The 13475-nt window shown below is 43.7% G+C and overlaps 1 protein-coding gene across 1 annotated transcript; it reads left to right on the forward strand.

The window, feature by feature from the left end:
* Positions 1-3511: 3511 nt before the first annotated feature.
* On the forward strand, positions 3512-5788 carry LOC148770492 (uncharacterized). The gene has a single exon (XM_088817871.1). It carries the CDS (start codon positions 3512-3514, stop codon positions 5786-5788), a length of 2277 nt encoding a protein of 758 aa, XP_088673997.1.
* The last annotated feature ends 7687 nt before the right edge of the window (positions 5789-13475 follow it).

Genomic DNA, 13475 nt, shown 5'->3' on the forward strand with positions numbered 1-13475 from the left:
GTTTTTTTTCCAACTGCCACTGGTTGTTTTCTCTCTAATCTTTTGATACCCGTGAATCGTTTTGCCAACCGCCCTTTAGTGGCATTGGGTCTGCTCTAGGAGTAATTTTAAATACATTGTTCACTTTGTAAATTTTATCTCATGATTTTTAATATATACTTAAATTATGGGGTTTTCTTCTTTCTCGGCGTGTTTTAGTTGAAGACTCACCCTCCGTCGTAATGTTTTTTTTTTCTTTTCTCATATCTAAGTGCCGTAGTTGTTTTTTTATGATTTCGGGTATGTTTCAATGTTTGTTGTTATTTGCTAGAATTTTAAGAATTCGATTTTAAAGTTGATTCCCAAGAATTTTGTGCTTTTTTTTCTTTCGATAATCTATGTTGTTGCAGTTGTTTGGCGATTATAAAGTTGATTTCCAAGAATTCTGCATTTTGATATTGATTTTTCTGAATTATCTCAAGTTTCTTACTACATTGGTATATTATTGTTAGAATTGTTATTTTCCATTTGTTTATATAGACAATTGTTGCAGCTGAGACGTTTAATCGGAGCAAAAGTTTTGTGCTTGTAACTCGTGCGTGGTAAACACTATTTCTTGGACGCATCTTTTATTATAGAACTCTGTTTTATGCTTAATGTGTCTTCATTGAGAAGCATGTGATTGATTTTTTTGGCATTTCTTTTCATGTCTTGGATCAGAATGGTAAAGATTGGTGAATATCATTAGGATTATGATCTAATACCCAGTCCAAGGTCTCGTTATGATTCTTATGTCTATTTATGCATGTTTAAATTTTATATAGCAGTATGAATAAATATATACATAGACACACGAACATTTTATCTATGAATCGGCCGAAATATCTTTTCTTTTTCCATCACGAAATATCTTGTTGATTTTTTTTTTATTATTTGTTTAATGTGGCTTGGTTATTCAACTAATTTATTTCCTTTTTTCAAGGTTTTTGCATATTCTATTGTTTTTGTTTTTTGTTTTATTGTTTTATTCTTCATTACATCAGTTAACACTTGTATCTCTGGACCTGTAAAGACAAGTTTTGGTTTGAAATTGTCAGCAGAAATGAAGAAACAAATTGTTGATGTGGAAACTACTTAAATATTGCAAGCAAGCAGAAGTTTATGTGCATTGAATTGATTTATTCTCACTTCTATTTTTTTTCTGAAGTTTAATTATGAATTATGGGTCTACTGTCGATATTCATGGTTGAGGCATGAGAAGAGTAGTCATGTAGAATAAAATGTTGCTTGAATTTTATTCAAAAAACTCCCTTCATTTCACGTTTCAGTGGTGATTTTTTTTTAATGTTGTGAACATTAAGTTGAGTATACCAAATTTAGTTGACTGGTAGCAAGAAAGTCTTTAGATATAGCATTTTTTATTTCTTATAGTTGAAATTTATTGTTGATTCGATCAGTATCAGTTTGTTTGTTGGAGTACAGTTTTAACCATGGTTAAAATACTTGTTGTCTTTTTAAGTTTCATCTGCAGTGTGTTATATGCTAGTTTTTGGCAAACATACATGGTACATCGTTGAGTTGCTTTGCTTTCCTATTGCAGATACACAATTTAGTATGACTTGCTTGTAGAAAGTAACATGATTTATGAGAATGATCAAGATTTGATGATTCGATGTAGTGGTTTTATGAGTTTGTGGCCAAGTAAGTATTTACATATTTTCTATGGTTTTGTTGTCAAGTTAATATTTTACGTATTTAGTAATACGTGTCGTTGTACAATATATATGTTTGATTTTTTTTATTAGAATATAGATAAATTCTCTGTAATTCTTCATATCTTAAATTATGGTCATTGCTGATTGCATTTTGTATCTTCGGTTTTTTCAGGTTGTCATTCAAGCAATGCATCAAAATCACTTTCACGGATCTACTATAGATATAGAGTGGGTGTTGCTCGTCAATGGAATTTTAGGATAAGACTTAATGTGAGTGTAGTTCGTTAAGAATTTATAGGATATGAATGAATTTGTTTTATTTTAACTACGCATCAAACTTTGGCACCATTGTCAGAATGCATTCTATAATATTGTTGTTAGTGTATACTATAATAAATCATGTATTTAAAAATGGTATCAATCACATTTTTTTAAATTTTTTTTTTTTAAATTTTACATTATTTTTGCGACGGATTGAATGACGGATGTATCCCTTTCCAATTGAATTTTGGTCTCAATTGCTACGGATTTAGCAATGGAACTAACAACATATCTGTCGAGTAAGGCAACGGAAAGTTAGCGACGGCTACTAATCTATTGCTAAAAGTCATAAAGGCTTCAGTTTGTTGACCAGAGTTAGCGACACCACTATTATCATTAGTGACGGATTATTCTGTAGCTACATTAGCGACAAATGAAACACAATCGTAACTAAAATTTAGCGATGCGGCTTTTATCTACGGATAGGGCCAAGGAGCATTTCTGTCGCTAAATACCCATTAGCAACGGATTAATGTTATTTAGCGACAGATACGTCCGTAGCTAAAGGCCGATTTATAGTAGTGTTTTAATAACATGGGGTTTCGGGGCAACGCCCCAAAATTGTTTTCCCGTCATATATGTTTAATGACATAATATAAATAAATATTTTTAATATAAAATTCTATGTCAATAAAATATTAAAAATATTAATGTGTATCTAAATATTTTTTTTGTAAAACAAATGTTACATGAGTATACAATAATTTTTGTTCGAATAAAATAAAGATTTTAGCTTGTATATTTTTTAAACTAAGTTTTAAAAATTATAAATGGAATTTTTTTTAGAAAATATAGAAGAATAAACATCTTTTTAAGGGCAAATGGCAAATAGGCCCATGATAAGGGCGTTTAATTAAAAAAGGGATATCCAACTTTTTTGTCTTTCAAATATTTCCAGCTCATTTAAACTTATTTGCAAATAAGGAAAACTCTTTTATATGTACTAAAATTACCTCAAATTCCTTGAAACCCAATTCAACTCTAATTTCATGATTTACACCCCAATTTAGCAATTTTGACCCGCCACCACAAGAGACCGCCGGTTAGCCCCCGTTGACCGCCGGTCTCCGGCGTTGATTTCTTTTTTTTTCTGAAACTTTTTCCGGTAAGTCAACCGCCACTGACAGCCGGGTCTCCGACGTAACTCTTTTTTTATATTTTTTTTTTAATTTTGTTTTTTCTTAAAAAAATATTTTAATTAATACTTGCATTTTTTCCCCTTGCGATGCACGGGATATTATTTCAAAGTGAAAAAGAATAATCAATTTAATATATAATGAGAAAATATAGGACACTAATATAGAAAAAAATAATAATGTAGTATTATAAATGTTACATATTAAGATTTAACAAATCGAATTTCTATCTTTATCTCTTACACGGAATATTATTTCAAAAGTGAAAAAGAATAATCAATTTAATATATAATGAGAAAATATAGTACACTAACATAGAAAAATTAATAATGTAGTTTCGACCAGCTAAGTGCATGTTTTATGGATCACTTCGCGAGCTCAAAGAAGCAAAAGAGGAGCACCTTGACTCTGTTCGCGGTCAGACAGAGGGAAGGAGAATACCTGCGAAGTTTTATCAAGCGTTTCATCTCGGCGACCTTAGAGGTACCAATTACCTCAGAGGAAGTTTTGATTAGCGCTCTAGCACAAGGGCTGCGGGCTGGCGATTTCTTCACTTCGCTCTCGAAAAAGCCTCCCGCATCTTTTAATGCTTTGTTGAAAAAAGCCGAGCGATATATGAACGCAGAGGAGGCAGTGCATAATAAATTTGGCGATAACAAGGGCGGTCTCGAGGCGAAAAGGGAAAAGAAAGAGGAGAGAATGCAGAAATCGACTCAACTGGCGAGAAGGGAGGTGCAGAACGAGAGAAAAATAGGACCTCGTTTTGACAGCTATGCGCCGCTGGTCGCACAGCCAGGAGAGATATTGTTGGCCCTAGAGAATAACCCAAAGTTAAAGTGGCCTCGCACGTATGCAGAAGCCCCGAGGAAAAGCCCCACGCTGGGGAGTTTCTGCCGTTTTCATAATGATTATGGCCACACCACCAACGAGTGCCAGCACCTTCGTGACGAAATCGAGAGGCTCATACGCGCGAAGAATCTGCCAGAATTTGTGAAAGAAGGGAACCAGCGCCCGCAACAGTTCCCAGCTCGGCGTGCGAACGAGCCCCGCAAACCGGAGCCGGGAAGGGAAAAGCTAAATGAGAGGAAGGACCAGGTGGCGCCTGCCAACTTCATCAGCATGATTTTGGGAGGACCTTCAGGGGGAGACTCCAACAGGGCCCGGCGAGCGCACCTGAGACTGTTGCTAGAGACTGAGGAGTTATTTGGAGAGATAGAGGAAGCAGATCGGGCAAGCCGCGCGCACCTCCGACGCTTGTGCGAGATGGAAGCTCAGCTCGAGGAAGTGCAAAGAATATCTTACGTGCCGCCCATTATTTTCGGTCCCCAGGACGAAGAAGGAATCAGGCAGCCACATTCCGACGCCCTTGTGATTACTGCCATGGTAGCAAATTTTGATATCGCGAGGATATTAGTGGACACCGGCAGTTCCGCGGATGTTATCTACTATGACTGTTTCAAAAAGATGAATATGGATTTCGAGTTAAAATATGTAGAGACAAGCTTGGTCGGGTTCTCGGGAGAGTCAGTGCGGTCGGTCGGAGAGGTATGCCTGCCCATTTCTCTAGGAATGGAGCCGGTGCGAGCAACCCGATCCGTGAAGTTTTTGGTACTGGATGCGCCTTCTACCTACAACATCATATTGGGGCGACCGTCCATGAACTCATTTCAGGCAGTAGTCTCAACCTACCATATGAAAATGAAATTTCCCGTCTTAGATCAAATCGGGGAGGTCCGGGGGGATCAAGAGACCTCGAGGAGATGTTATTACGACGCCTTGAGAAGAATAGGAAACATAGATGCTATTCGCACTGTTTCCCCAGGTAACCAGGGGAAGGAGGACCGGATGCCGGAAGTAGACCCCGCAAAAGAAGAAGCCCACGTGAAGCCGATGGAGGAATTAATGGTAGTCCAACTATGCGAGAAGGATGCCTCTCGCACCACCCGCATAGGTGGCGGTTTAGATACAGACATGTCTCGACAGCTGGTTGAGTTTCTAAGGCAGAATCAAGATGTGTTCGCATTCACTCCAGCAGATCTCGGGAGTATCGACGAGCAGCTCGTGGTGCACAGACTGAATGTCAAGCAGAATGCGAAGCCGGTCAAGCAAAAGCGTCGGCATTTTGGAGCAGAGAAAGACAAAATTATACAGGAAGAAGTGCGGAAGTTGTTAGCAGCCGGACAGATCCGGGAGATCCGTTTTCCTACTTGGCTGTCCAATGCAGTTTTAGTCAAGAAGGGCGAGGGAAAGTGGCGAATGTGCATTGACTTCAGGGATCTCAACAAAGCATGTCCCAAGGACTACTACCCTCTGCCACGAATCGACCAGCTCGTAGACTCAACCGCCGGTTGCGAGATGCTAAGTATGATGGACGCCTCGCAAGGATACCATCAGATTCCATTGTGCCCTGGCGACCAGCCCAAGGTGAGCTTCATCACCTCCACTGGAACTTATTGCTACACGGTAATGCCTTTTGGGCTGAAAAATGCAGGAGCCACGTACCAGAGACTAGTAGACAAAATGTTCAGGGACCAACTCGGAAGGAACATGGAGATATACGTGGACGATATGTTGGTGAAAAGTCAGAAGGCGAGCACTCATTTAGAGGATTTAAAAGAAACATTCTGCACACTCTGACGCTACGGCATGAAGCTCAACCCCAATAAGTGTGCTTTTGGGGTGAAAACGGGAAAATTCTTGGGTTACATGGTAACAGAAAGGGGAGTGGAAGTGAATCCGGAAAAGGTGCAGGCGGTTTTAGATATGGAGGCCCCACGAAATATTAAGGAGGTTCAAATGTTGGCTGGAAGAATAACAGCTCTGAGTAGATTCATATCTAAGGCGGGAGAGGCTAGTCACCCTTTCTTTAAAATACTAAGAAAGGGGACCCAATTCGAGTGGACGGAAGAATCAGGAAAGGCTTTCGAGCAGCTCAAGAATCTTCTCGCTCGTCTCCCGCTGTTAGCAAAGCCTGCATCGGGAGAAAAGCTTTATGTGTATCTTGCAGTAGGAGAGTTCGCAGTCAGCTCGGTCTTAGCCCGGGAGGAGGAGGGAGTGCAAAGCCCGGTATATTATGCGAGTAAACTCTTGCGAGGGGCTGAGATGAGATACTCCGAGATAGAAAAGATGGGCCTGGCGCTAGTGACGACAACACGAAAGCTAAGACCCTACTTTCTTTCGCACGCAATAGTGGTCCGGACTAACCACCCTATGAAGACAGTGATGGGAAGGATGGAAGTTTCGGGAAGAATGGTCAAGTGGGCAGTAGAGATGGGGCAGTTCGATATCAGCTACGAACCACGGATCGCCATAAAAGGGCAAGCCCTAGTAGATTTTCTGCAGGAAACGACGAGACCAGAAGAGCAAGGAGTATGGAAGGTGTTCGTCGATGGATCGGCGAATGCATCAGGAAGTGGAGTAGGAGTGTTGCTGGCGGAAGCTGGCGAGGAGTTGGAATACGCGATAAGGTTGCCTTTCAAAGCCTCAAATAATGAAGCAGAGTATGAAGCAGTTATACATGGGATGAAACTGGTATCTTCAGCCGGGGGCAGGAAGTTGAACATATTTTCGGATTCACAGCTAGTAGTACAGCAAGTCAAGGGCGAATTCGAGATAAAAAACGAGCGAATGATGGCTTATTGTGAGATAGTACGGTCGATGATGAGCGAGTTCGAATTCTGCGAGCTAGCTCAAATACCCCGAGAGGAGAACCAGCATGCTGATTTTCTGGCAAAGGTAGGAAGCATGGCGGTAGGATACGAGTCAAGGAAAATACAGTTGCTAATGGGGGAGCCAGGTAGCGGGGGCGAGGAGCGTGTTGCAACAGTGACAAGTGGGGAAGATTGGCGCACTGAAATTAGGGCGTGTCTGCAAGGAAAGGCGCTCGCAAGTGGCCGCGCCCAAAAGTCCTGGAGCAGCGAGCAAGCAATTTCTGCCTAATCGGGGATATACTTCACAAAAGAGGTTACACTAGGCCGCACCTGAGGTGCCTATCTCTGGAAGAGGGCAGTTACGTGCTGCACGAGGTTCACCAAGGATGCTGCGGGGACCATGCAGGAGGTAGAGCATTAGTCTCGCGGGTACTAAGGGCAGGATATTTTTGGCCCACCTTGAGGAAAGACGCGGGGCAGTTTGTCAAGAGATGCGATAAGTGCCAGAGGCATGGCCCACTGATTCACACGCCGGGAGAGGATATGACGATAATAACTTCCCCTTGTCCTTTTGCACAATGGGGAATAGATATCGTGGGCCCCATGCCGCTCGCCAAGGGGCAGAGAAAGTTCTTAATAGTCGCTGTAGATTACTTCTCCAAATGGGTGGAGGCGGTGGCAGTGGCCAGAATAACGGATACAGAGGTCATGAAATTCATATGGCAAAATATCTGCTGCCGATATGGGTTGCCTAGGGATCTCATTTAAGATAATGGAACACAGTTTAACTCAGCCAAGATACGGGGATGGTGTGCAGGCCTGGGTATCAAGCAGAGATTTGCGGCCGTGGCTCACCCGCAGGCGAACGGTCAAGTCGAGGTGATCAATCGGGTACTGTTAGAAGAAATAAAGAAGCGTTTGGAGGGAGCCAAAGGAAATTGGGTTGAGGAATTGCACGCGGTATTATGGGGATATCGAACATCACCGAAAGAAGCGACCGTAGAAAGTCCGTTCTCATTGGTGTACGGGTCGGAAGCTGTCATACCAGTCGAGGTAGGAATGCCGTCTAGCAGAATTATGAATTTTCATGAAACAGCTAATAGCATGCGCCTGCGCGAGGAGCTGGACTTGGTAATGGAAATACAACAGAGCGCGAGAGGAAGGATGGAGCTCAGCAAAGCCAAAATTAAGGCAGCCTATGACAAGAAAGTAAGGCAGAGAGTCTTTCAAGTGGGGGACTTGGTCTTAAAACAGGCGGATGCGCTCAAAACGGTGGGAAAGCTAATGGAGAAATGGGAAGGACCATACAAGGTGGTAGCGGTTCTCGCAGGTGGAGCTTACATGTTGGAAGATATGAATGGCTTAAGGATAGCCCGCGCATGGAATGTGTGTCATCTAAAGCGCTACTATATATAGTGCTGATGTGTTATAATATTTTGTATTATTAGAATAGGCCATATTTTTGATTGCTCAGCCGTCTGCCGGTGGAACGAGCCATGTTTTTTAAGTAAGGAAAAAATAGAATATGAAGTGGCCTCTTTTGGAAAATTTGATGTCTAATCTATAAACTCTCACTCGCACATAAGCGAACAAAAAAAAAAAAAAAGAAAGTTAGAAATTATTGGAATATTTCCAAAACGAAGTGTGCGAGCAAGGATTTGCATTGAGCAAATCTCGCTAGAAAGCGAGAAAGAAAGTTAGAAATTATTGGAATATTTCCTGTAAACGAAGTGTGCGAGCAAGGATTTGCATCGAGCAAATCTGCTAGAAAGCGAGAAAGAAAGTTAGAAATTATTGGAATATTTCTTGTAAACGAAGTGTGCGAGCAAGGATTTGCATCGAGCAAATCTGCTAGAAAGCGAGAAAGAAAGTTAGAAATTATTGGAATATTTCCAAAACGAAGTGTGCGAGCAAGGATTTGCATCGAGCAAATCTGCTAGAAAGCGAGAAAGAAAGTTAGAAATTATTGGAATATTTCCAAAACGAAGTATGCGAGCAAGGATTTGCGTTGAGCAAATCTCGCTAGAAAGCGAGAAAGAAAGTTAGAAATTATTGGAATATTTCCAAAACGAAGTGTGCGAGCAAGGATTTGCATTGAGCAAATCTCGCTAGAAAGCGAGAAAGAAAGTTAGAAATTATTGGAATATTTCCAAAACGAAGTGTGCGAGCAAGGATTTGCATCGAGCAAATCTGCTAGAAAGCGAGGAAGAAAGTTAGAAATTATTGGAATATTTCCAAAGCGAAGTGTGCGGGCATAAATTCGCATCGAGCAAATCTGCTAGAAAGCGAGAAAGGAACATTATTTGGAGTTGCAGTCATGAGAATCTCGCTAGGAAGCGAGAGGGGGAATTGTTTGAAATATTTCCAATGTGAAATTGGCGAGCAAGATTTCCAACCATGAAAATACTCGCTAGAAAGCGAGAAAGACAGAATATTTGGAATATCCCAATACGAGGTTCGCGAGCAGGCACTCGCATCAAGCAAATCTCGCAATGGGAATATGCGTTGACCAGATCCCCGCTCGAAAAACAAAAAAAAAAAAAAAAAAAAAAAAACAAAGGAAATGAAGTGCGCGAATGAAAGAAACCATAATAGAGCCCAAAAAATGAAATGTAAAAATAAAAGCATGGTAGAATAAACTACTCAAAACGATAGATAATAAAAATATCCAAATAAAAATCAACATTGTTCAGAAAAGGAAAAACGAATTGTTCAAAGTTGTTGCAAGTAAAGGAAAATTAAAAAGCCTCATGAAGGAGGAATATCGGGAAGGGTAGAGGCAGAGCAGGTAGGGTCCAAACGAGCCATGTTGGAAGGGGCTTGTGCAGCATACTGGTTCAACTCTGCGAGCATCCCCTCGAGCACGCCAGCCCACCATGCATAATCTACGGGCTCAGTAGGATTTCCCTCCCAACCAGGAATCTCGTCGCCCAACAGGTCAAGAATGGTGTTGATCTCCTCAGAAGGATCATCAAGATTATGGCGAGCCGCGTACATGCGAATGCCTCGATCCATGAATCCCACGCCTATCGGTGCCGCAGTATTGGCAAAGTGAGCGGACGAAGGGTACTTGCTGCTTAGCCTCTCGCGATATCCCCGTAAGAACTCCTGTCCATCTATCGAGCACAGATGGTCATACAAACTCCTAGCCCGCTCCAAGGCTACGGTTCTCATGCATTCCGCCTCCAGGACTTCCTGTTTGCGGCGAGAGATGGAGATCAGCTGCTCCTTTTCCGCGTTCAGCCGGGCCACCTTGCTCTCAAGAGAGGACTTCATGGCATTGTATTTTTCATGGCCCAGGCGAGCGACCTCCTCTTTTTCGTTTGTCAGCTCGCGGACCATGTCCTGAAGCCGAGTCACTTCATTAGCCTTCTCGCTGGCTAGTCTTTTCATAAAGGCGAGCTCCTCAGCTAGGCGAGTGGGATCAGTTGAGCCAAGACCATGGGCAAGGAGTACGTTGATCTAAGAAAAAGGGATACATAAAGCTGATTAAAAAATAATAAAAAATAAAAAATAAAAAAGAGAGCTCTTAATGATTATGATGCGAGATGATAAGAAGGTCGTGTACCTGAGAGCAATGGAACAGTAGGCGAGAGTACTGCTGCTCAAAAGACATGCTCTCGAGAGCCTGGGCATCCTCCACGAGCTTGACTTGGCTAAAATGGTTGGATAACTCAGCCAGACTGCGATCAGGCGAGAGCGACGACAGATAGCCCCTGTCGTCCGCGCGGCGCCTCTTAGACATGGGGGAGGCCTGACCGCCACTAGCATCCCGCTTAGTGCGACCTGCCTCCAGTTGCGCGAGCTCCGGGGAGAGAAAGGAGTCGTGCGCCTCCGCATTCTCGCTACCAACGTCGATGATGGGCTCCCAGCGGACAGCGGGCGGCGGGATGGGGCTCTCGCGCCTATCTTCGGGGCGAGGGGTGGAGCCTCCCGCCGTGCTCGCAGCGCCGGTAGTAGGGGACTGCTGATGAGTGGAGGGAGCCTGACTGGTGGATTCGGAATGGGTGCGAGAGGATTGCGCGCGCTGCTTGGCGAGAGCAGCCTTCATGGCATCTCGAATCATTTCGCCTAAAACACGGCAAAAATAATATTGGTCATTTAAGAGAAGGTAAGATGATTTCTTAAGGAAAAAAAAAGAAAGAAAAAAATTTCTTTACAAAGTCGAAAAAATCATGGGATAAAATATGAAAATTAGTCCTAGAAAATACCCAGGGGGCGGGGGTCTGTCAGATACATATCCCACAGGCCGGAGCGGGCAAAAAGAGGGGGAGAAGCTACTATCTTCTCTACGTCCCACAATTCGGGGGGAGTGCGGGCTGTCAGGCGAGCGAGTGTCTCTAGGCAATCGGGAGACACCCCGACGGGGCGAGGAGCGGTTTCCACGTATGAGGGATCAAAGCCCCAGGAATTGGGCGATCGAATAAAGAGGAAGCGCTGGGGCCAGTTGTGCACTTTATTGGTCAAGCCCTTAAAAAGGCCTACGCCGGGGCGAGCTGTGAGGTGGAAGAAGCCAGAGGGGGAGCGATTTACCTTGAAGGCGGAATGGAACAGGTCGCCCGTGGGCTCTATGGAGGCCTCGGCGCAAATAATGAAAAAGGCCGACATAAATTTAATGGAATTAGGAAGAAATTGATTGATGGGCACGCGAAATTTGCGAGCCACATCCAGAAAAAAGGGGTGAACGGGCAATGGCAAGCCCGAGAGCAGTTGGTCGATGTGCCAGGTCAGGTAGCCTGGGGGAGGGTGAAGGGAATCTTGCGAAGATGAAGGAAGAGCTAAATCGAAGGAAACATCTAACCCCTGCCGGACGAGGAGGTCGCCAATATCGTCGGGGGTCAGAATCGAGTGTTGAGGGTTGGTCAGGATGCAAACGGAGGGTTCCCTCAATTTCGGAACCCTAACAACCCCCTTTCCCCCGCCGGAAGGGGAGGTCGCATCGTCCCCCCCTTTAGGGTGCGAGAGGGGGAGGGCTTTGCCCTTATCCTTTTGCGAGCGACCAGGGGTGACCGGCGGACCCCGGGTCTTGGACACCACGGCCCTCTTCTTGGGCCTGTTTCTCTGTTCCGACGGAGGACCGAGGCGGATTACGGGGGCGCGAATCTCCCCGGAGGAAGAAGAGGAAGACTCAGAGGACATGGGTAGAGGCAAAGGGAAGAAACACGAGAAAGAAAAAATAAAGAGAACTGAAGAAGCACAAAAATCGGGGTGGAGAAATGTTTACCTGGATAAAAGGGAAGAGGAGAGAGCAATTTCCGACGCCAGAGAAGAAGAGAAAGAAAGGAGGAGGGGCTGAAAGAGGAGGAACGTAAAGAAGAGGGGGAGGGGAACCCCTTTTTATAGCCATGGGGTGGGACTTGAAGAGGCGTGCGGGACTTGAAGAGGCGTGCGGGACTCGAAGAGGCGCGAGGGACTTGAAAAGGCGCCTGCGCTGCATTGATTGTGAGAGGACAGCGCAGGCGGCGTTTCAATTTCCGAGAAAAGAAAAAAAAAAAAAAAAAAAAAAAAAAAAAAGAAAGAAAAAAAAAATTAATCAAAAATTATTATTAACTGAACTAATAAAGCCAGTCATTTAATTACTCGGAATGTGTGCGGTTTTTTCTGCTGCGGAATATGAAACGAGGCACGTTATTCGAAACGGTGCAAATAATTACATTAGGAAGCGGGCCGCCGGCATGGAGCACACGCCTTCTCTCGCTAAGAGCGAACTCGCAGCTACTAGCGCCAGGTCGCAAATAACCGCGAGTGGGGGACTAGTTGATCCAACCCGGGATTACTTGATCGATCCAATAAAGACCAAAGGCCCAAACAAGATCAAAAGGCGCCATTCAAAGCCCATTAAACAGAAGGCCCATCAAACCGGCACCGGTTGGGCGAAAGGGACCCGGCCGCGGAGGGCGAGTAGCCCGCGTGCGAGAGGGTTCTCGCTAGGGCACATCTCTCGCCCAATCTCTCGCCAGGCTGCCAGTCTCTCGCCAAGATGTACATCTCTCGCCGGACTGCTCGCCCGACCGGAGGTGATCATTGCTACACATGGGGTATTTAATGCACGTCCAATCTACTGACAATGGGCAGAGGAATGTCTCTTCGACCCCTACTTTTTGCCTCTGCAGCCGCCAATGAAGTGACAGATTAAACTGCATTGAAGGTAATTTGAGGTCCGGATGCTTAATTACCGCGATGGGACAGGTAAATTAAATTGAAGAGTATTTGACGTCCGTCCCTTTTTTTTAGTATAAATAGGGGCAGCAAATGCAGTAAAAATAACCACATAAGCGTACATACTTGAATTACGCGTATAAACTAGTATCTTCTTCAGAAATTTACTGACTTGGCCGTCGGAGTGCTAACTCCGGCTTAAGTCCGGTTCTTTTCTTCCTTTGTAGGTTTGCTGCGGTCCCCCGGTCTCAATCCAGGCCCATTCTACTCTTTAAACCAACCCACCACAAATCCGGTCGGATCAGATATATATTTAGCCGTGTGTTTATTAATTAGGATATATATCAAGTATTTAATTAGTATAGGTAATTATCTTTCCTAGTTAGATTAGGATTCTAGGATTTTATTATCTTTAAATAGTCGTCTTGTGCTAGGGCTTTTAGAACGAAGAGAAATAATAAAGAAGAGTTTTCTTACGTTTCATACAGAATTCTTATGATACTCAAGAGATCGTA

This window comes from Erythranthe guttata, chromosome 5, assembly GCF_056151865.1.
Source record: "Erythranthe guttata isolate IM_541 chromosome 5, IM_541, whole genome shotgun sequence".
Classification (NCBI taxonomy): domain Eukaryota; kingdom Viridiplantae; phylum Streptophyta; class Magnoliopsida; order Lamiales; family Phrymaceae; genus Erythranthe; species Erythranthe guttata.

Coding starts and splice junctions, on each gene's coding strand:
- LOC148770492 (XM_088817871.1), top strand. CDS start 3,512: ATGGATCACTTCGCGAGCTCAAAGAAGCAAAAGAGGAGCACCTTGACT.